General features: G+C 39.1%; 1 protein-coding gene across 2 annotated transcripts in view; it reads left to right on the top strand.

The window, feature by feature from the left end:
- The first annotated feature begins 603 nt into the window (after nt 1-603).
- The window catches only part of tpd52l2b (tpd52 like 2b), a 28,132-nt gene continuing 4,322 nt past the window's right edge, over nt 604-24,413 (top strand). Inside the window, exons 1-5 of one of the 2 annotated variants that reach the window (XM_008280012.1) lie at nt 604-831; nt 5,200-5,357; nt 5,935-6,083; nt 16,250-16,297; nt 21,826-21,927. In XM_008280012.1, coding sequence (XP_008278234.1) covers nt 813-831; nt 5,200-5,357; nt 5,935-6,083; nt 16,250-16,297; nt 21,826-21,927 — 476 coding nt within the window. In that variant the 5' untranslated portion in view covers nt 604-812. The remainder of the gene's footprint in view (nt 832-5,199; nt 5,358-5,934; nt 6,084-16,249; nt 16,298-21,825; nt 21,928-24,413) is intronic. The other variant, XM_008280013.1, reaches the window with a different exon arrangement.

Raw genomic sequence — 24,413 nt, 5'->3', positions numbered from 1 at the left:
TTTAAATTAGTGTGGTAAATTTCGATTATACATTATATTGTATCGTCCATCTATCCATCCATTATCTATACACCGCTTAATCCTCACTGGGGTCACGGGGGGGCTGGAGCCTATCCCAGCTGACTTAGGGTGAAGGCAGGAGACACCCTGGACAGGTCACCAGTCTATCACAGGGCTCCACTAAGAGACAGATAACCAAGCACACTCACATTCACACCTACGGACAATTTAGAATCACCAATTAACCTCAACATGTTTTTGAACTTGTGGGAGGAAGCCGGAGAACCCGGAGAGAACCCACACTGCACGGGGAGAACATGCAACCTCCACGCAGAGGAGGTCCCCACCGGGACGCGGACGGCAACCTTCTTGCTGCGAGGCAACAGTGCTACCAACTGCGCCACCCAGCAGCCCTAGTCTGGTGTAGTTGTATAATAAATCATATTTCAAGGTGTAAAGCTTTTAATTTAAACTTGGTAAATTTATATGAGAAATTATACAGAAGGGTACTCTCCTTAAGGTATTCCGGTAAATTTGAATTGTATGTCATATAGGTGTGTAAATTAGGTATTTTACTCTGAAGGTCGTCTCCGGAAGTTCCTGTCTTACTGCCGGTTACTTGACGCGGCGGTTAAAGCTGAGCTGGCTGTTCCTATCGACGACTTTCTCTGAGTGGGAGCAGTTGCTGTAGCCAGGAAGGTTTCTTCACACCGAGTGGAAAGCGACCCGTGTCAGTCTGCTGTCCACATTTCACACCAGTCGAGTTTAACTTTTTAATAAAAAAGGAGTTCCAGCTCTGTGAATCCGACGCCATGGACCCCGCCAGCCAAGGTACCTGTTAGCATAGCAGGCTAGCGCGTAGCTTAGCCTAGTGTCTGAAACGCGTAAACAGTTTGCTGAGCAGACAGCGTGTGGTTTTAAATAATCAGGCTTTGATAAGTTAATCAATTCTTTTGTTCTTTTGCAGTGGTGTTTGTGTGTATGTTTAGCAAGTTAAGAGCTTATAAATAAAATAAAAAGAGAAAGTGTTGCCGCGAGGACAGGACAGGCCCGTTGCAAAATGACAGGCAGCAAGTGAAGGAGGTGGATCGTGTTACTGATGTTAGCAGCTTCCTAACTCACTCTCCTCTGATACGTCTGACATTAATCTCGGCTGAGAAGGGGACAGCCCTTTCCAAAACTAGACGATACGAGCCTAGTGCTTCGAAACAAAAAGACCAGTGTTGGCTGAAACAGGTGCTCGCAGTTTGTTTTGGTGGTTTCCTTAAAACCAGTGGCGGAGCTACTCGGTCTTTATACGGGTGTCCAGACCAGCGCTCACGTCGAAGCAGCACAATGTGTCCCTTGTTTATTTACCCAGTAAATCACTGTATTCCATGGAGAAGCAAACAAGAACTCAAATGCAGTATAATAAGCCATTCACTCAGTTGATTACAAATCTGGAAGCTTTTGGTAAAGTAAGGCATTTTGAGTTGTTTGCAAAGCTCATTGGATGACTTAAATAATTTAGATTACAAAGGATAACAGCCTGCTTTTGTTTCTATCTATTAACTGCAGGTTCTGCATCAATATTACATTGTTTGGTAGCTTGTGTCAACTGTTTTCACAGCTTTTATAGAATGAAAAAGTCTGTACAAGAGTTTTAACTAAATCCTAAACCCTAAACCTAAATTAGCTGCCTTAACACTTTTCATTGACAATGGTATGTAATCTTTGAATTGCTACAAATCTGTGTAAACCTTTTCCGTTTGATCAGAACTACTTGGTTGTATGTGGTTGAGTGGGGAACAATGGCCGTAAAGAAGTGATTTTGCAAAAACTATTTATCTATCTATCTACCTATCTATCTATCGATCTATCTATCTATATGTATAGTTATTGGATAGAAGTCTAGTCCTAGAAGTATGTGTATAGCCTCTCGAAAAGGCTTCAGTATTGCTTGTGTGGGGTGGACAGACTTCAGTCTGTGTTGGATGTGGCCACACATTAGCTCCACCCCTGCCCTAAATGCAACCCCAGTTTAGTCTTTTATTTACCTGAATGCACTTTTCAGTCTAGTAAATAGTAATCTCATTTTAATCAGTAACAGAATTCTGATTTGCTGACTAACTGAGCATGGATGACAACATGCTAGCATGCCAGCTGTTGCTTCAGCATTGTCATTGTCAGTAGATCACAGCCAAACTTACTTTAAAGCACTTTACAACCAAATCAGATGCAGTGCAACATGCTTTACAAGTAACTGACGAAACATAGGAGGGCCAAAATAGATTTAATTGCTAATTCACACCAAATTAATGGAATAAGATAAAATATTTGATAGCTAGTTAAGATGGAAAAAAACAAAGGTTGTAAAAAAAAAAAAAAGAAATAATGCACAAAATAAATTGATCATATTCCAATAAATGTTATCACAAAATGTTATATAAATACAATATAATGATACAAAGAAAATAATTCTAAACACTAAAGTTATAAAACACTACTTAAAAGCCTGATTGGATAACAAAAATGACTTAAAGATCTTTACGTCTATACTAAACTGACCAGTGAACTGTTTGTGATATCTCATATCTTGGCGGTTAAAAAGGAAAAAAATGCACCAGACAGATGCTGTTGTTTCTGCTTTATCACTATGTGACATTTGTTTGCTATTGTCAGATGGACAGTTGATACTTTAGGTGTTTAGAAAAATAGAATAGTAGACTAAACTGTGAGTGACCACTTTGGCTTTCTTTTTTCTTATTAAAGTTCTATTGTAACGTAGGAGTTTTGCCTAAAATTCAGTTGAGAAAGTGTTTAGATAAAATAACTAAATCTATAAATTTATCATAGACACACTTCTGTTGCTGTAAATAACAAACCCTAAAAGTCAGAACCTTATCATAATGTGACAACAGAAGGTGCTTTGTTGATGCTCTTACACAGCATTTGAACTATTGTGTAGGTCAGCAATATCTGTGATTACTTGGGTAAGACACTTATCAGGAATTCTATAGTTTGTCTGTGGTGCAGATTTAAAGCAATAAAAGGGAGGATTGAAGCTTTGTGACAATGTTAGAATAACCATTAGCAGCAGAAATGTCTAGTTACATATAACAATTTTAGTTTTACTTTCTGTTCCTCCAGGCTATTCTTGCTGCAAATGCCTTGAATGACTCTGCCTGATCTTTATCCCATCATTTATAATTGTTAGTGACCATGATAGATATGCCGTTTTGTATCAGGCTGCCTGTGCCTCACAATGAGGGCTTTTAGGATGTGATTAAGGTTGCCTACATTTGTCTGTCTTAGCAAACCTGAGTGAACTAGGACATGTCTGTCTCATTACACCCTGATGCTGTTTTCTAAATGATGCTTTGAAACCTGAGAGTAGGACGGTTGACTGAGCCAGGGACCTTTAGTGACTGAAGCGTTCCTATATGACACAGTCTTTGTCTTATAAAGCAAAACAACATCCTAAGCGAATAACAACAACAGATGCTCTTTTTTTTGGATCCATAATGTTTGGTTTTATTTTGATGTGCATAATCAGCAGCACACAGTTAAGAGAAGAGACACTTCAGTAAATGCCAGGTTTGGTGTGAGTCAGAATCAAAGTACCTTTTTTGTAGAGCTGTCATTTTGTACAAACATTTAACCATTATACAAGGTCCTCCTAGAAGATCAATTAATGCGTCTTTATCAGCCTTAAAATATATAAGCCAGAATATAATGCCACAGCAAGGTTGGGCTTTGAGTGAAGGGTGTGGTTGTGATCACATACAGCACATGTCCCAGTTTGCAAACTAGTTACAACACTAGTAAACGAGCGAAATGAAAGCAAAGTATGACCCCTGTGTGCAACTAAGTAGCAGAGTTTGAACTGACACAAAGGCAATCACTTGAGCTGAAAACTGAGGGTGAAATTACATTTAAAAAATTCGACAGCCAAACTTATCAAAGAATATTTGTAATGGCATTTTTCTTGTAAACCATTGGAAGAAGTTACGTTTTCCATCCTCCTGTTTTCTGTTCTTATGCGTTGTCTCTTTTTAACCTTGCTGCTGTTCCTTCTGTGGGCGGATTTGAATCAGTCTTGACTAAATCAATATACCTTGAGGGTGGAGCCGCCACATCTCACGCCAGCTTGTGTATGGATGTTATTGGGAAAACTCTGGATCGCAGAGCGTCTCCGGCACTACCTGCAAATAGTTTTAAGCCTCGGTCTGCTGCAACACCATCACGTGTTTGCCCTGCTCAACAATCCGTTGTGCAGACATGGTCATGGTTTCTCCTGTATAGAAGAAATTTTGGTCTTGGTCTTCATTGAAAATGGGTTATTCAAAGTCAGTGTTACACAATCTTCTTTCATGTTTAAAAAATGTCAAATTTCAGTATAAGAAGTTAAAAGTGAGCTGAAATAATTCTGTTCCACGAATCACTGGAGCCCCTTTTATGAAAACCGTTGCTGGTTCACTGGCTTGGAAGTGGGTGTATTTGAAGCAATGTAAGGTTTGCGTTTAGTCTCAATAAGCAGTTCTTCCACTGATCACATATTGTCGTGAACATTACCACACAAACTATATTTGTACTCACAGTTTCAAGTAGTGGCTTCAGTTTTTTTTTTCTCTATCCCTTCTTGAGTTCTGTTGTCCTCCAAGCCACCTCTGACTGTGCCAAGCTGCCAAAACGATGCTGCTGTCCTCAAGTGACGGATACTACATAACCTCATTGTCATAGAAATGCTGAGGGTTGCAGATTTTTATGTGTTTGAACGGGAAATTTTGTGCAGTCAACTCTCTCTGGATAAATTAAGGTTTGCAACGGTTAAAGAATAGATCATTTAGTTTCCAGTGTATTGTTATATTTTTAAATAGCTTTTTTTTTTTTTTTAACTTCTTTTGTTCATATTCATTACTTGTGGTCCTGTTTGCCCCAGAGCTTCTGTTTTCAAAGTGAGAGGTTTAATGGCTGTTGGACAGAAGGATCTCAAGTTACTCTGCTAATTGCCACTTTCGCTTCCTGTTGGATTTCTCCTGCGAGCCTCTTCCTGGCCTTGGTGTTTGTGTGAAATAGATACTGAGAGAGATCATCTCACTAAACCACTCTTGGCTTTTAACACTTTGGTGTGTGTTTGTTTACCCTTCTGCTGCCTCTCTATTTCCCTCTCTCAATAACATCTTCTTGTCTCTCCCCTTTTTTCACCTCCCATCCCAGATATCAACCTGAACTCTCCTAACAAGGGCCTTGGAGTCGATCGTTCAGACAGCCTGTCAGATGTGCCGGTGGAGGGAGCAGTGGGGAACTCGGCCAACCCTCTTCCCCCGGGCCTGACGGAGGAGGAGGCTGAGGAGCTCCGCACTGAGCTCACCAAGGTAAGGCCCACGCTTCAAAATCCCCAGGTGTTTACATAAATGCTGCCACTAGATTATTTTTCTATCGATGAATCTATGGATTGTTTCACCGATTTTAATCTAAACAATTAGTTGTCCTCCAAAGTCAAATTGTTCATTTTGTTGTTGTTGTTGTTGTTGTTGTTGTTGTTTTTAAGTTTTGACGTTTATGAGTGTGTTTAGCAGCTGCAAGGACCAAAGATACTAAAAAAGCTTTCCCTATTAATCAGCAGACAATACTTGTGGTGGTCTGACCTTCCCTGACGATGTGTCTTCTAGAAATAGCTCCTGTGTGTTTTCTCTACTGCATTGATGCTGCTGGGGTCTGCCATCAACACTGTGCACAGTGTACAAACCACTTTTTTGTTTTGTGATAATACACCTGCCAAATGTGAAGAAGATCAGATTAACTGTTGTTGAAAAAAAAAATGTAGGAAGGACACACACATACCTCATTTATTAGTGAGATTTCACTTTTGGGAATCTTGAAAAGAAAAGAGCTCAAGTTTAACGGAGCATCTGATATGAAAACAAAAAAACTCTTTGCGATATGTTTCAGGTGGAGGAGGAGATCAACACCCTGCGTCAGGTTTTGTCAGCCAAAGAGAGACATGCCACAGAGCTGAAAAGGAAACTCGGCCTCAGCCCACTCATCGAACTCAGACAGAACCTCACCAAGAGCTGGCAAGACGTACAAACCTCCAATGCGTATGTATTAGTCAAACTGGATAGTTCAATCACAGTTTTTGATCAACAGAAATTTACTCTTAATTGTTCCTTCAGATGTGATGCTGTCTTAGGAGAGTTGTTGGACTTTTCTTGTCTACCCTTGCAGTGGTCTAAAAAGTTCAACTTAGACAAAATGAATGCTCATAAAGTTATGTTTTGTCACACTAGAAGTTCTACGCTTGGCTTTGCACATCTAGTTGGCAGCACTAGCTAAGATAAAATCATTATTTTGTTATCATTTGACAGCGACTGTTCCTATACATTTTACAGTCTGTTCTGACTGAAAACAGTGCTGCTTTGTCTCAGAATGTTGCCTCTGGATCTGATGAGAAGATGAAATACTTTCTAAGAAATGTCTTTTTTTTAATTAAATCTGAAGGCTTGCCAAAACACAGCACAGCCTTTAATGGTACTTCTAGCAAAGTTAACAGTAGAATTGTTTTAACTTGCAGCTATGTGACCAGCCAGAAAAGGGTTTTTGCTTGATATATTTGACCTTTTTAGGGGGTGCAACCGTAGTTTTCTATGGCCTGAATGTCTGAACAACAGGAGTACTGCTACTGCTCTTAAACCAGTTGATTGGTCACAGGGGAAGAAAGTTTGTACAATAACTTCAGATGAACTAAATAGACCACAGTGCACTGAGTACATTCTACCTACTGGCCTCATTATGCTAAATTCATTCTAAATCAACATGAAAAGTTAGTGGTTTTGGCGAATTACACAATTTTAACCTGGTTATTAGCAACAGATTTGAAGCAGACCACTATGCACCTGCCCATATTCATATGTTCTCTGTAAACAGAAATATATCAGCTGGTGATTCTGGCGCAAAAGCTATTGAGGAATATAAAGCATAGAAGTTATCCTGCTGTTTTTAGATGATCTGCCATGTTGCTTATTCAGCTGTGATATACAAACTGCTGTTTGCAAAGTTTAGATTGGACATTTTGGCCATCCGTTTGAACAAAATGCTGCCACCACCAACAGCCTCTTTGACTTGGCGTCAGTTACTTTGGAGCTGATACAGAGGAAACGTTCAGGAAATGTTAAAAAAGGTTAGATTAATTTAGTGTTGTGAAAACACAGGGGTGTTTGCAGGTAGTTTGTTGCTCCCTCCCCCAAAAATGATAGATTATCCCTGTAAGGCTGCTGATGTAGCGCTTTTCTCCTAATAACAATTGACCAATGAGAATTTGATTGGATGGGAGCACAACAACCAACTAATTGATAAGTCTTTCTAGACACTACAGCCCACAATCTGAGCCAGTCAAAGCTGGAGCTGTTAAAGGCTAGAAGTGTTATTTTATATTGGTCAAAACAACAAGGTACCTTAGTTTTACAGTGCAGTTCAGCAGCATCTACATCTTTATAGCTGATGATATGGGCAGAAAACCTTCATAGATTTTTATTTATTTATTTATTTTTTTACAATATTCAAAAAGTTCATTAAGATGAATCAGCACTCCCTGCAGACATTCTCTGATAGTAACAGCGTTATCAGAGTTAGTCACAAAATGACTCATCGTGTGGCACATCGAGGCTTCTGAAGTCTTTAGGCTATATTTTGCTCAGGTTTATACAGTATTATGCAGGATGAACAAAAGCAGGCTCTTTCAGCAGAGGTAAAGGTGCTGTTATCAGATTAAATAATCATATTATGAAAAGCTACTGACTTCAAGCTTTCTTTTTTTTTAATCAGGCCTGTTGCAGTTTGGTAACAAATAATTGTCAGCTTTCAGCTTGGGGTAAAACTTGTATCAAATAGCAGCTGTTCTGTTTAAAAATAAGCGTAACACCATCGTGTTTTTTCCAGTTGATTTTAGTCTAAGAAATTCTAAAATCTAATTACACACGATTAAATGATCAGCCGCAATTATTAACCTCAGCAAGACGGCAAAGTGGTTTGGAGAATCCTAATGAGCATTGAACAAACTCCTCTGCTGCAACTTTTAATTTAATTTTCCAGTAAAAGGAGATCATAGCTGTGTTTCATTTTGAAGATAACATCATGTATCTGTCTGCAGGGATTAATGAATGAAGCTATCTTTTTTATTTTCCCAATGTGGGAAACAAGTATGCAGCATATTTCATTTGATGGTCTTATACTCTTAATATGTACTTCACTGAATATAAAGGTAGATTAAACAGGTTTTTCCGACCCTTCAATAATGCTGACTCTGGCAAACAAACTCCCTTCATATTTAAGGAATATTTGTCAACATATACTATATATCGCAGACATCGATGCTATTTTAAATGAAATCTTGAGTAATGGTATGCAGCTCCTAAAGCCCATTCATAAGGTAAATTGACTATTTGATATCATAGTTAAAATATCACTATGTAATATACAAAATATTACCCTGGAAATTACAAGAATAGCTGGACCCAGCATTTATCAGAATACAGGTCTTGACCTGCAACATTTCCAGTCAACTTTACCTCATATGCTCCAGTATCTTAAATATTCTGAGTATAAAATGCTGTAAAAGATCCAGCTTATAAACATGTTATCAGCATGAAATTTGTGCATTAATTTATGCATTTGTAATTTTTATGTCGTGGCTGCTGTTGTAGCTGGAGGACACAAATATTCTTTCTGCAAGGCAAAGGAGAGAAGAGATTGCTCCATTTAGAGCACCAGTGTGTCGTCCTTGATGAATCCTTCGGCATCATCCCACTGCAGGAACATGCAAAGTAGCACAAACATTTCCAGGAACGGCCCTGTAGTCAGCCCTTTTTGCCATTTTTGGGGTTTTGTATGTTTTGGGGCATTTTTGCCTTTTTCTTCTTTTCTAAGTACAGTCAAGGAGAGACAGGAACGGTCGGGAGAAAGGAGGGGGACCGACATGCAGCAGATCATGCGATGGGGACTAATAGCCCTTGTTCATGGGGCACCTTGCTCAACCAGTTGAGCGACTGGCGCACCCCACTTTTCAATCTCTGTTTCCATTGCGGTGTCTGATCCAATAGCTTCAACTGCACTGTGACTGTGTGCACCAGAACAACAACAAAAAGTAGTAACTGGATGTAACTCTAGTGCCATGAGCATGTAGGAAGTAGAAGTGTTATTTTATTCATTATCCATTATCCATACATTATCTATACACCGTTCAATCCTCACTCAGGTCGCCTATCCCAGCTGACTTAGAGTGAAGGCAGGAGACACCCTGGACAGGTCACGAGTATACTGCAGGGCTAAACATAGAGACAGACAACCAAGCACACTCACATTCACACCTACAGACAATTTAGAATCACCAATTAACCTCAACATGTTTTTGGACTGTGTGGGAGGAAGCCGGAGAACCCGGAGAGAACCCACACTGCACGGGGAGAACATGCAAAATCCATGCAGAAAGATCCCAGGTGTCCTCACCAGGACGCAAACCAGTGACCTTCTTGCTGCGAGGCAATGATGCTAACCATCTGCGCCACCTTGTTATTTTAGCCTTTATGGTAAAATACTATGTTTTTGATGGCGATGTTAGAGAGGAGAAGGCTGCTACCTGACGAGGATATTGAGAGGACAGAAAAAAAATGGCGCTTGTCATCTCTTGATTTTAGCCAAAAGACATTGCACAGCAGTTCTTTCAGTACTGATCCGGGAGTAGGTTCTCCCCTGAAGTCAGCCCTGAATAATTTTGCGGTGCTGTTGTGTAAACTTGATTTGTACTTGTTTCGCTGTGCAGAAGATGAGATGCTAACTCTTCCCTCAGAGAACACACACTTAGAAAACAATCCCACTGTGACTTCGTGTACATGTAGTCCTTACTTTGACCTTTACTAATGATATAACCTCTCTTCAGAGATTCTTTTGGGATTTTCTAACCTTGGCCTCCTCTTGAAGCCAGCCTGCTTTGAGTCCTCGCTAAAACTCTACGTATCCTCATGTCTGTGTTTCTAGCTATGTGAGAACCACTAAGAAACTGGGCGAGTGGAATGAGAAACTTACCAGTTCGGATCTGTGAGTCCACCTACTGTTTGCTGCTCGCTCACTGGCGATGTTTGCTCTCTCACGCTCTAACTTTTACTCATTCTCGATCCCTCTCTGTTCTCACCTTCTAACTATGTTTGAGAACATTTCAACTGTCAGTGTTTAACTTTGTCTTGTCTGGCAGGAGGACAAACATTTACCTGTAGTCTGATTTTTTTGCTCATGTTGAATCAGATGCTGCAAAGAAACTCATTCAGATAAGTGCATTGGCGATAAAATTTGAGAGGTGGTTGATTTGTTTGGCTGCTAGTGTCTTTAAAGTTAGAGTCTTTCTGAGTATGAGGATTCTTGATCAATACTCCTGCTGCTGTCCGGATTCTGTTGCATATGTGGCTAGACTTGTAGCACTGAAGTGGGATTTGGTGCATATCTCAGTCGTAACCTCGACAGCCTCAGTTACATAACTGACTCTTCTGAATTTGTGTTTGTCCACTGTGGCCTCATCCTTCAGTGTTTGATTATCTGATTTTTTATTTTATTTTTTAAGGTGGTGATATAGGTTAAGAAGGTTCAGTCTGTTTGAGACTTGGCAACATTTTTGGAAGTCAAAATTAAAAATACAAATCTCTCATTTCCCCTCCTCTTATATGCCATTATCTTTTTTTCTATACTTTTTTTGTTAGTTTTCTTTCTCCTTCATTTTTTTTCCCCATCTTGTTCATATTGTCAGTATCCGTTTTTTACTTCCTCTCCCAGAGGTCAGATGTCCTCTCTTCCTCCAGAAGTGATGACACATGTCCTTCTCTTTGCTTCCTCTCCAAATGAATGTTATTCCAATTTTTTTTTTTTTTTTAAAGCTTTTTCAGGCACTTCCCCTCTGCATTTGTCACCAATTCTGTTACATAGAAAGAGACAACCATGTTTCTCATGAGTTTTATTTTATACAGACAAAGGTTTAAAATTAATTGTTGAGTCTTTGCTGTATTACAGTTGTGTCAAAAAGTGGCTTCTTTTTAAAGAGAGTTCAGATGTATTTCAACCTGGTGTATTTCTCATTAATGTGGCTGTTGTGATTTTGCCTTCTTGATGTCTGCTGTAGAGATCTGAGGAGATTAGGGGTCGCTTGTGAACAGCTTGTGAACTGTGTTAAACTGGGTAATTAGCATAAGGTCCCTGCAACGTTCCAAAGGAGAAAAAAAAGCTGATTTTTACATGTATCATTTTAAATGCTTGTGTTTGACTGAAAGTAAAAGCAGAAATTAGTCACAGGGATCAATAAAGTTCTGTCTAATCTAATCTAATTTAGAATTGACATTTTGTTAATCCAGAGAGCTCATACCGATCACTGTTTCCTTGAATCTCCAGAAACGAGCTGAAAAGTAAAAAAAAAAAAAAAAAAAGCATGACAAAAATAGCCACATTAATGTGAAAGATGCAAGGTAGAAATGAACCAGAATACTCTTCTGTTGTTTTGGCAAGATGGTGCCAATCATCAAGGAATTACTGTCTAATGCTGTTGTGTTTGTTTAGTTGTATTGCACAAATTGACCATTTATGTGTCGAATCCAACACCATTAAACCACACAGTGGTAATGGTCGCCCATTACATAATGATTTCAGCCTGAGGGGTGATTGGCTCAGTACAATCAAGTGGCAACAATGGAAATGCACAAATGATGTAAGGATATGACGAACAGTGTTTAGCTGATGCGAGATCCCACCAATGAATTAAGCAAATACTTACATGAAGAGGGAGTGATTTTTTTCTTTTTTGCTTATATGCTTTCAAAATCTAGTTTGCTTTTGCTGGTTTCAATCAATCAACAATCCTGCATGCTCTTACTTTGTGCTACAGCACTGGTGATGTTCAAATCAAAATCAAGAAATTTAAAACAATGCAATTAGAAAATTGCAATTGCTGCAATTTGTAATATACGTGATGCAGAGCATCTGACTGAGAGTTCATTGTGTTGTGTCAATTTATGCATTACGTCTTCTGTAGTAATGATGCTCATCAATCAGAAGTGACCCAAGGTGACTGCATATACACCCACTAGCAGCAAACGGATAAAACCCAAGAATATTTTATATTTGGCACACAAAAAGGTCTCCGCTGAGCCAGAACCATGCTGGAAATATTAGCCCTGAAGTAAAGCAGAGCTTCAGTATTATGTAAATATTTTAGGTTCAAGTTGACGGATGCGCAACAAAACTGAACTGAATTGAACGAAAGCTTTACTGTAAAAATAAATCAATAAATCTACGTATCACAAATGAAAATGCAATATATGTCAGAAAAATCACAAATGGATATTTTCACTGAATTGTTCAGCCCTCCTCTAAGGACCAGGAGCCAAAAAAAAAAAGAAATCTGGACATTTCTGTTTTTGACTGAACTCTTTACAAAGAGAGGAGTCTCTGGCCGCAGAGCCTGTGCCCATTAGGCCCCTTCAATAATCCGGCCATGGCCATTTTTTATGAGCCAACACCGCCAACTGACTACTTTATCTCTCATGTGGAGAAAATGCTGTGAGAGCTTTGCACTGAGGATCCTTGCTCTACATTAGTAGTAGATTTTTGAGTAGGGTTTTTGCACTTTCTTAAGTCACCAAGTCTACAAAGCCAGCAAAACAAGTTACTTTGATAAACAGAGATAGAAATAAATAAAGGGCAATTAATTATGCAGTGTGTTTCAAAACCTTTTGAATGCAGTCCCCAGCAGTTGGCATGGGGTGATGACTTTAAAGATAATGCTGTGTCTTCAGAAGAAACTCTGTAGTTGGCAAAAAAAAATGTAATCAGTGTGTTTTCAGCCTGTTTCGACCAGACTGCTGCTTCTGCTGTCGTGAGGTCTGAAGCTAATGGAATTTTTCATGTGGCTGCTCCTGAAATGAACTGGATTGGCAAGCTCACTCAGATCGTTAGCCTAACCTGATAGGGTGACGCTGCTGACTCTGTGCTTGACTTTAACACACGGTCACAAAAGGCAGCAGGCAGGTGCGCTGGCATTTGTTTGCAGCGTTTGTTATACCTTCTCACACAGAAGTGTCGGCTGATGCATTTCTGAACACTGTCAGTCATGGTTTTCAGCTGTTTGTTCGCCCGTGAAGCTGGAATAGTTGTGGGCTATTACATATGTTTGACTGGAAATGCAGGAACACAAATACAAGCAGGCACATTTCTCTCGGTGTGGGCCTGCGCGCAAACAGTGCCAAGCACAGCGCCCTCATTATGCCTGGCGACTAGACGGGCGGCTCAAACTTGCTGCTGCAGAAACAAGTTGGAGGAGAGGAAAGGAATGTGAGAGAGAGAGAGAGATGGCGGGAGGAAGGGGAGAGAAAGAGACAGTGTTTTGCTTAGTCACATGACACGTGATGTCCACAAAGGGAGAGAAAGGGGGGGGATTATGAAGTGCACCGAGAGCTGAACTGGACAAAACAAAGAAATAAGTGGTTTATGAATTATGAATATGTTTGAGGCACAAAAACTCTCAGCCGGTTGCCATGAAAACCAGAGCGGGTAGAGAGAGTCCGTTACCTGTTGGAACGCAGTTTTCAGCCCAATTTAGAGTTCCTAATTAGCATACCAGAAAGAGTGACTAAAGTTTTGGCAAAACATAAGAGAAGAAATGAACCCTCTGGGGTCCCATCAGCAGGACTCCAGACTTACTTTTTCATTGGTAGCACTGGTGGTTCCAGTGTTTTAGAACCAGCACAGGATTTTTTAAAAGGAAAATCAGCTAGAATCCAGTTCATTATTATAACATGGCAACAGCAAAATGGATTTTTTCACATGTCGGGCAGGGAGAAGACTTTTTGAGCCAGAAAACAAATACTATTTTCAAACATAATAGGTAATGCCGTAGATACTCGTGCCAGTTGGAGAGGCACCAAATCAGGCTAATGATCATCCTGCACTCGCACAAATGCAACCACAAGAAATTTTAACTCACACACTGTCAAAAAAAGGTCCTATATGCAACATATTGTTCTCAGTCTGGAACCCTGATTAGTCATTTGTGATTGTACTCACTTGATATGTTCAATAATATCTTTGTGACTTAGAATATAATGTGACAAGTTACATTCACAACCTTCCTACAGTGCAGTTCTTATAATTCATCAGGGGCTTTATATTTCATCACAGAAACACTAATGAAATCAATAATTCAGTGTTTTATCTACTTGCTTATCTCACGCAGACTGTACAAACAACTCTTAACTGCTTTGCTAAATAAATAGCCCATGCTGTGCTATATAAAACAATATCTCATATTGTGCCTTATAGTGCCACATTTGTGCATATTTTTATATATCAAGAGAGATGCGGCCTCAGTAGTAGGAAAAAGGTTTAATCGGATTCCCAGATAGTAAATGTGTGTATTTGTGTGTATGCATTTCACCCAAAGATGATGTTCTCTCAGTATTTTTAGCTACTACCGCTCACTGGTTGTTCTTTCTGCACGGTTAAGCAAAATTTCCAGGATCCACTGATTGAACTGTGCTTCTTGCTGAAAATAAATCCCTATGCACGCACAAACATGTGTAAAGGAGACAAAACCACTGTTTCTGTTCAGATAATTGTGCAGTGAAGAGAATGCAGCGGCAGTGAAGGGACAGTGTAGTATAACAGGGCTCGGCTGTATGAAGTCACTGTGCCATACAGTAAGCTGCATTGTGCTAATTTACGGAAGGATATAGAGGCTGGCCTTGTCTGGAGGAGAACTGTCTTCTGTTTCTGTTGCACTGGAAAAATATATGCAATTGAATGAGACCTATTTAAAAAAAAAAAAAAAAAAGTACTTTGACTACAGGCAAGGTCATTTTTTTTCTTGACTTTTTTTTTCTTGTTGTTTTTTGCATCTTAAATGCAGCAAGTAGTATTAGTAAAATTTCCTACTTCGGCATTTACAATACATCATTTATCAGCCAATCAATTGATCAAATCTGAGTTTTTATGAATCTCACTTTTTTCTACATAGTTTGTTAATCCCAAACAAACATTCGGGCCTTAAATTGTGTTTAAAAGATTGGCGCAACCTCCACCAGCAAAGGGCGACTGCTCCAGTTGCAATCGTTTAGAAGACTGTAAGTAATGAATGTTGGCTATATGTGTGAACTTAACCAGGTATTAGACAATATTGTGATGAGCAAATGTTTATGATGTTACTTAAGCTGCAATCAAAGAGGAACGTGATTGTGATGTGTGTGTGTCGTCTTGCCTGCTTTTAGGCCTCAAAGGTATGCATTTGGCATGATTTGTATGTTTTTGCCAGCTGATTGTTGCTGTTTTAGATCTCTGGAACATGATTGATGCTCTGTGACTCGGCAGTTTCAGTAGGGTAGCTTCCTACATATACATAGCTGTTATCGACAGTCCCTTTAATATACAAATATTTCAGCCTTTCTGCGCCGGGATAGATATCAGCGAGGTCAGGATCCGGAGCACTATGACCACCGGCGTTCAAACGCGAAGGGATCAAAGTGTCCTGTCATTCTTGTATTGTGTTACTTTTTTATTTACTCTGCCATTGTTTAACAGCACGAACACATCACCTCTGCTACTCTAGATATAGTACAGCCAGGAGTGTGTGTGTGTGTGTATTATTTGGAGTTTGATCAAGTAACATGTTTGAGAGTTACAATGGGACTGTTTACCCACTAAAGCATACAATTTTTCAGCTTTTCCACTAATAGCGTGCGGCTGTGTTTGTTTGCCCTCACAGCTTCCTGTTGAGGTGAACCAACAGCATTTTTTTCACACTGAAGTGCTGCATAAATAATTAATTTCTTTGTTGATAAATCAATAAGGTTTTTGAGCCATATAATATAAGATGATGGTGAAAAATGTTGATCAAATGTTTTATCTTGTCCACAACTCAGAGATATGCACTTTACTGTCACAGAGGAGGAAAGAAACCTGAAAATATTCAAATTTAGGCAGCTGGAAATTAATTATGCAATTAATAGTTTGGGGTTTTCATTTCATTAACCACCATGGCTACTCTACAGTTTAGATAAGCATGCCATTTTTTAAAAATTGTGACAAATCTCTAGTTTATGTGAATTAGTTTCCTGTTATTAATGGTGTGTATAAATGAGTATGGAGGTTGGAAATGACCAGTCTGTAGTCTGAACTGTGACTCTGCTGTATTGTGAGTGTGTGTCTCTTCCCCTGTGTCATTATCCTGCTGTTGTGTCTTCAGATATCTGTCTGCCTCAGCCACTTTGGATGACATTACCCGCTCTGAAGCGTGAGTTGACCCCTTTCTCTTTTGTGTTCTTGTTTTGTTTTTTGTAGATGAGCTAAGGTTTCTTTACGTTTGCTTTTCTTTTTGGGGGAGTTTTTGCGCTTGTTTTGTTCTTACTGCCCCTGGGTTTTCTTCTGTTTTTCATTTGCTTCTGTGATGGTGAGGGTGTTGCAGTTCGTTTGGATTTTTTCTTTCCTTTTTTTTTTCTTTTTTCTTTTTTTTTTTTTCCACTTGTGTTAGAGGCTGAATTCAGGAGGGATTTTGCACTTTGTCTTAGGGGTCACAGACTTTATGCATCTAATTATTTCAGTTTTTAAAGTAAATTTAGCCATTTTTAACATTTAAAGAATATCAGTCAAAATCATTATCCTTAGGGCAAATTATTTTTCTGACTTCATTGTATGCCTTTCAAGAGAAGCAATGTGGAGATGGCTGACAAATTAATTACAAATTATACAAGGAAAGTTAAACAATCAGTCACAAGCTATATTATATGTTATAAACTATTAGCAACCTTTTAAATTTTTAATTACCATTTTAGTCTTTGTTTTCTAGAAGAAAGTTGTTTGAACAAATGGAAAATTCATTCATTTCTAAAATTTTATTGGCAATACAAGTCAAAAACTAAAATATTTTTTAGTTTACTGCAGCATTTAAAATCATATGCAGCAGAAAATAATATAATGATATAAATACAATAGGATAAAAACAAAAAACATTTAGTTTACAGCCATATTTTGCTCAGTTTGCAAGTCAGTCTTTCTTAATTTTTATATCTTCCACTAAAGTTTACTTACCAGCTGTCAGAAAATGTCACAGACAGACTGTAGGCTTCTCTTATTGTTTAATGTAAGCCCTGTTAGGACCAAGTACTTTCAAGCATCTGTTTGTTTGACCTGTTGGGAATCAGATGGGTGGATTTGGTGCAGACATTTACCTGGTGACCAGCCACAGGAATGCCACATTCTAACACTGTGACAGTTTTGCCATTTGTTTTTTTTTTTTATGCTGTACTCACTGCTTCAGGACTAACATGTCAAAAACGTTGTATTTGCTGCAAGCTTTTGTTGCTTTGGTCTTATGTTATACCATTTTTTTCCATAGTTGTTTTTTTGAGTTGAGTTACAATCTTGATTCAGCTCTTCTCTGGTTTATCTGGTCTGATTATTTTAATAAAGACATCCCTGCAGGGCTCCAGACTCACTTTTCCACTGGTAGCGCTGATGCTAGTGTCAAACATTTTTAGAACACCAAGACAAAATTTAGGAGAACCATTTAAATGATCATGCAAAGCAACATTAAGATTTTTTTCATGTTGTCTTTGTTAGTGATAATGTTTTGGTAATAAAAGCAATGTACAGTTTTTGTTTTGAAGTAAAATGCTACGAAGTGAAGCAGTGTTTTAGGAGAAAAAAAATTGTTCAGGTAAAGAAACTGCAGTTTACTGAGTGCATTTATCGCTGCATAGTGAGTTTATGCTTCTTGCTGCTGTTGTGCTTTGCGAGCATTCCCTATTTGAGGCTCGCGGTTGTGTCGGCAAACTTGTTTTCTTAGCAAATGTTGGGCTACACTGAGAGATGTGCACACAATATATGACTGTCTTTCATTGCAGTATCTCAGCCGCAAAAAAAAAAAAAAGGATATAAAGTTCTCATTTGGTCCTTCGTTGTAATCAAAGGACCAAATGAGAACGTTTTTACAGACTGGACACATATAGAATAACATCCCACACAGAATTGTCTGCATCTAGCATAGTTATGAGAACGTCAGCTCTCCACTCTCAAAGTCAGTGTTGTACTTTCCACATCTACTGGGGTCCGCATGTCTGTCCAAGTTCAAGAGAGTTCATGCCAAGCCCTTTTTGGACCTCTGTGTGTTGCCCAATTTTTTTTTTTTATCTGCACAGCAACTACACTGCAAGGGCAGTAGTGCATTTAAAAGAAATGCATAGATGCAGACATGTATGGATTACATTCTCCAAGTAACAAAACTTGAGAAAATTGTGTAGTAGCAGAAACTACACTCCATTGTGTCTACAGCTGTCCATTTGCGCACCAAAAAGGGAGTACAGTCAAAGCTTAATCGCCCTCTATCTCACTCACACACTCTATTCTTACTTCCTCCTAGTGTCGCAATGATATGCGGAAAAAACAAAAACATAGGACATATTTGCAAGTCGCACTGGTGCATTTCGTTATACAATCAATCAGCACAATTTTCAAAAATAATTGCTGTCTGGAGCCCTGCCTAGAATCCAATAATGCTGCATTTCAAAACAATAACTGGATACTTTGTCTTAAAAAGTGATCTGTAATGCACAAGTAAAAGTGAGGGTCCATAAATGAGTGAAAACAAATCAATGCCTGTGAAGGTCTAGCTGTTGGCATGTATCTTTTGATGGATGATTCACGGTTTTAATGTTTGGATCTTTCAATTTTTACAGTATAAACTTGTGCAACTGTGAGAAGTTTATAGCAGCGGCAGAGCTCAGCTGTGTTGATGGACACGGTTGTGTACGTTGGTAGTCAGCCACAGCAACTTATCTCCAAAATTGTATTCGATCAGCCTCTGTAAACCGTCTGCTGCTGTGTGATTCAGATGGTCATAATGTTGGCTTCTACCCATGACGTGTCTGATTTGTGTGCATACAAGCAGCTAGAGAAGTTGTGTTTCTTTCTGCTGGGTGATTATGTACAAAGTTCTTTATGTGTTTATGCATTTGTGCACATACTCGGAGGTGTACTGTGACGTGACAGGATATTTTGAGCTTATTTACTCCAGGCACTCTGGTGAATTCCTGTTTACAAGCCAACTTCCCAGCCTTTCTTAACCCTCAGAACTCCAAGCAGTTACTGGGCTTTTTTGGGGGGCCTTTTTTTGGCCTTTTTTCTGGACATTTTTACTCAATGCAGTCAAATTTTTCATGGCAATATAAGGTGTTCCATCTCTGCAGAGATGGCACAACAATGGCTAGAAGTAGAGACAAACTAAAAAAAATAAAATGCCATTGATAATAAAATAGATGCCTTTCAAATTTGCTGGTGGGTTTTGGGGTTCGGAGGGTTAAAGGAACAAATCAACATTTTGTGTCTTTTTTTTGTGTTTAGATTAGAAGATAGACACCACTCTGTGCAGTCACTATGGAGGTGGGCTTGGGAGGCAGTTAGCCTTGCTTTGCAAAAAGACTGGAGAGAGCCAGGCTAGCTGTTTCCCCGGTTTTTCTTGGTGTAGTATTGAACTTGTAGTATACGTCTTTTTGAAAAAATTATAATCTCTTGAATATTTCCAGCCTGAAAACAGCATTTTTTTTCCTGGTTCTGGATGAGCCTTTGGATTATGACTGTGCATTGGTGTTACCTGACAGAAATCTAGACATTTTCTTGTTATATCTGATCATTTGATAAACAAAAGTTGCGATTTTGCTTTTGGCGCTGGTGATTTTCCTTTGGTGCTGCCTAAAGCCTCTTTAAAGGCGAGTAAAAATACCTCTATGCAGGAAAGTCTCTGGTTTTTAAGTATGAAATGCTTGGGTGTACTGCTTGCAGTAAGAAGTATCTATACCAGACAACAGTAAACATGAAACTTATCAGGCTGCAGACACCAGGAATGTACTGACGCTTGAATGAAAACAAGCAACACAACTTATTTCCTGTCTTGATCTTTACTGTTCAGGAGAAAACTATTAGTCAATTTTACATGCTCAGACTGGGCACTGAAAAACATGAATGTAGTTGTCTGCAACGCGCATGCTAACTTCATCTTGAGACCTCTACATTTGAGGTCTAAATACTGACATGGTGAGTTTCCTGAGTTTTATCTTAAGAAGTATTTGGCTGCAGCCCACCACACCCAGTCTGGTACACAAAGCAGCTGCTGCATTAGTCAGACTGCTCTTGTGAAACAGTAAATTCACTCTTTGGAGTTGCTTTATTTAGTTTGTTTATGGCTCAAGGTAAGGTAGATTATTATATTTTAGACACATTGCTGTTTCATTCACTCAGAAAGTGTCCCTGGCCTGTTATCGAAGACAAGTCTCTATAATTTGCATGAATGTAAGACTCGGTTTATCAGATGTTGGTCAGGTGATATATTTTCAAAAGTACTGTTTGGAGCCATTTATTTAAACGTTATTACTTCTGGAAGGAGATAACATTGTTGCTCTCATAAAGGTTTCAGTATTCTTCATATCAAGTGTTTCTTGGGCCTGATAACAGTGTTTGCATCCCACAAACCTGTCTGACATCAAACTTAGGTGAATGTGTTCAACAGTTTCCTTTCTGACACCAACAGTACCGCCTGCCTCATACAGTGTCTGTCCAGCTGACAACACCATGCATGTCTTTCAGGAAAGACTTAAAGTGTATGCTGTGGTTCCCCTTTAAATAGTTATTGCCACTTGTCCTCTTCTTTGACAACAGGCGTACTGCTGTTAGACATGCTTGGCTCACATGATAGCTGTAGTCAACCAAAGAAAATCGCAGTGAACTGAAATCACGCGTGTGCTCTACCTGCTCATCTTGTTAGCCTAAATGAATTCAACATCACTGTATAAAGTTAGTATTTGCAGCATATTAAATACTTTGCAACAAGAGAGTCAGAGCAAGCCAGCAGCATTTTTACCAGTTTTTTTTTTTAATCATTATTATGGAATTATAACACAGACTAGGAGCAGACCACCACGCACTTGCCCATATTCATATGATTTCTCAAAATACAGCAAGATTGTTTTGTTTTTGTTTTTAAAAAAATCAATTGGTTGAGTAAGTACAATTTCAGTCAAGATTTTCTTTGGTTCACAACAGTCATTAAATAAACAGATAATCAGATCCTAAGCCCTGGGCTGAGGTTGTACATAGTATTATTGGCAGGTAAGATTCATCTTTGTGCTTCCGTACTTAAGGGTATTTTCAGTGGAAAGACCTGCTGACATTTCTTTGCTCATCTTCAACACTGTAGATTCTATTGCCATCAGACAATTAAATACATCATTTGAACAGGGAACCACGGGGCTAACGACTGCTTCTTTCAATACACCAGAGGCCTCAGTTCCTGTAATGTCCTAGCTGTGTTTCTGAGAGAATACTAACCATTGCAGTGGTGAATACTGTGCTTTAGCTGTGGAATGTAGCAGTAACTTAACAATGTTAGTTTTTGTATCTCTGTTCATTGCAGTCAAGTGATTTGGTCTAATATCGCTCTCTCTCTTTTTTTTTTTTTTTAACTCCCCTCACCCATTCATCTGCCTTGCTTTTCTTAACTCTGTACACTCATTTTGTTTATTTCTTTTGTGTTTTCATTCCTCTATCCATCCACCTCCGTCCTCTTTCCCCCTCCTGTCCTCATGTCTTTCTTTCTCTTCCACTTGTGTTTTTTTTTTTTTTGGCTGTCCCACATCTTTTCATTCCCCTCCAACCATCTGTCTTGCCCGCATTCCTTCTCTCCATTGTTCTTTCTCCATTCTCTGGCTCCCACCACTCTCCTTTCTCTTCATCCTTCCCGCCTCCCTCCTCTCATCACCCTCCTCTCTGCAGATACAAGAAGACTCAGGAGACTCTTTCCCAGGCAGGACAGAAGACGAGCGCAGCTCTCACCACAGTAGGCACGGCCATTACCAGGAGGCTGGGCGACATGAGGTACAGTGCAGTCGAGCCAAAATGGCTGACACGCTGTTCGGGCTACGAGAACAAATGAGCAGAGTGGACAGTGTTGAAACAAATTGGGATATCCATACGCATCCATATTCATTCTGAGACAACTGAGCACAGTTGCTGTGATAAAAGGTAGCCAAATCTGGTGACACACCTAGTGCCAACTTCACAAAGATAATTTGAATATGGCTCAGATCTAGCAAATAGTCAGACTTAAGTTAGATGTCTAAATTGAACTGTTGCACTAAGATGTTCAGGCCTTGAATATCTTAAATATGACTCATTTGCTATAAATTTGGGGTAAATAAAGATAATTTTCACACCAAAAAACATGGCTTACATAAGAACTTCATTACAGCTCCCTTCAGTCCAGCAGAAAAGGGATGAGTTAAAAATGAAAAGTGTGCAGCGATTTAAGGAGATCTTTAATCCTCTAAACCCGAAACAGTTTCTGGGTGTTATTTACTCCTGTCACACTTTTACTCACATTTTTCTCTGCAACATAAAGTCAGGACAACATGGAAGTAGAGGTAACTTGACAATTATAATGCCACAAATCATAGGAAAAGAAAAATGAACAGTTAAATTTCTTTGATTATGTAGCCATGTTTACTGTTTAGTCTACTCCTTAAATGCAGTAATATTAGAGTAGCTTGATGTGGTGAGGCAAAGAATTCTTTGCAGAAAAGACCTGAACAACCCCATTTCAGCTGAATATTTTTTTCTGTCCACTTCTCATTTCTTCTGTAGCACTGAGTTTGTCTCATTGTGCTGACCAGTGATCAGTTTCTTGCTCACTCTCCTACACTGCCTTTGCCAGTAGTGCTGTAAATAAACTAGTGAACTGACTCCATCAAACACATTTGTTTGTTTATTCCATCCTCTGACTAACTTAAGGGTTGGTTCAGCATACTTGAAGACATGTCCTCTCATCAAAGACATTGGGAAATGAAATGCTGCATTTTGAATTTCTCCCACTATAAATCAAAGTGATACCATTCGTACTTCATAGTTGTTTTGGAATTGTTGAACCATCCCTGTACTAAACTTTCCCACCCTGGAATCACACTTTGTGGCTTGTTGATTTCACTTCACGCTGCACTGACATAAAAGCAACTGACAGCAAGTCTTTCAGTTGAATTAGCAAAGTAATAATTCATTAAGTGTGGATTGTGGGGTGGTGTGCAACTATGGAAAGACAAACACTGAGTTAATACATCAGCTCCTCCGCCTCTAACTCTTCTCATCTCTGACGATGCCTTGTTGACTTACCAAACCGTCTGTTGTTGTGTTGATGTTTCTGTGTGTCCGCCCACATCAATATTGCTCTTCTTGCAAGGGTGTGCATGAGGAAGGGATACATAGCTGTCGGAGTGTGCTAACAAGTGTGTGTATGCTGTCCATTGGCTTCTCATATAGTAATTCATATTCAAGTCATGTAACAGTTGTTTTGATCTGGTCCATCCCTGCATGTTTTTCATCCATAGTGATTCCACCGTCGCTGCAAGTCATTCTGAGATATGATTTTACTTGTTGTTTCCGCATGTTCCTGTTTTGCTCTTAGACACTGTTTTAGTGTAGGCTGTGTTGCTCAAACTGTAACTGTGTGATAGTAAAAATGACAGTTAATGAAAAGAATAGAATTAGCCACATACTTGGTACGTATAGTTTCATGGAGGTGAAAAGAAGTGAATAAATTATAGTGGGGCTGTACATTTATGTGACTGTATTCAGACAAGATGCGATGTACTGGGGCAGTTTGTGTACTTTAAGCAAAAACTGTAGAGTCCTGGGATGATCTGGTTTGCCTAATTAAGGTGATGTTAAATGGCACCAATATATTTAGCGTAAGAGGGCTGTACTTGAAATAACTCTAAATGCTTAAGTGGTGATCAAAGCCTTTTACTTCCGTAAGAGAGACCACTGAAACAACTTAAATAGGAGACTGGTTTTAGCTGCTTAAAGAATGGTTCTGGGGTATTTCCCATTAATGTGACTACTGTTGCTCTATTTGGTAACAGAATTTAGCTGTGGACAATAGACATTAGCTTCCCGCAGCTTTCCAAAGTCTATTTTTCTTGTTTTTTTTTTTTTTTTTAGTTTTCAGTCTGACTAGAAGGAAACTTCCCAAAATTAGCTGCCTGGAACAGACATTTTTGCTAACAGAATTAGCTTTTACTGACTGTGTAGAGAGCTGAGCGTGCTGTCTGGCTGCTCTTGTCTTCCAGATGATGTTTGAGAGTGGAATTTCATCTCCAGGATTCATTCAGCATAATTTCCAAAGCCCTAGTTCCATCAGTACAACTACCATGAACGAACTCTGCACTTCATACAGAATTTTCACATTTAAACGTCCTTTAGCCTTCCTTAGAGCTGTGCTGTGCCATGTAACATGGTCTTTATTTATATTTATACCATGGTCTGGGTGAATACTCGATTCTGATTGGCTGCAGGGTGTCCATTAAAAAGTG

This window comes from Stegastes partitus, unplaced genomic scaffold (genome assembly GCF_000690725.1).
Source record: "Stegastes partitus isolate 25-593 unplaced genomic scaffold, Stegastes_partitus-1.0.2 Scaffold179, whole genome shotgun sequence".
Taxonomy (NCBI): domain Eukaryota; kingdom Metazoa; phylum Chordata; class Actinopteri; family Pomacentridae; genus Stegastes; species Stegastes partitus.
The sequence above is the reverse complement of the archived record's forward strand: the minus strand, read 5'-3'. Positions and strand labels throughout refer to the sequence as shown.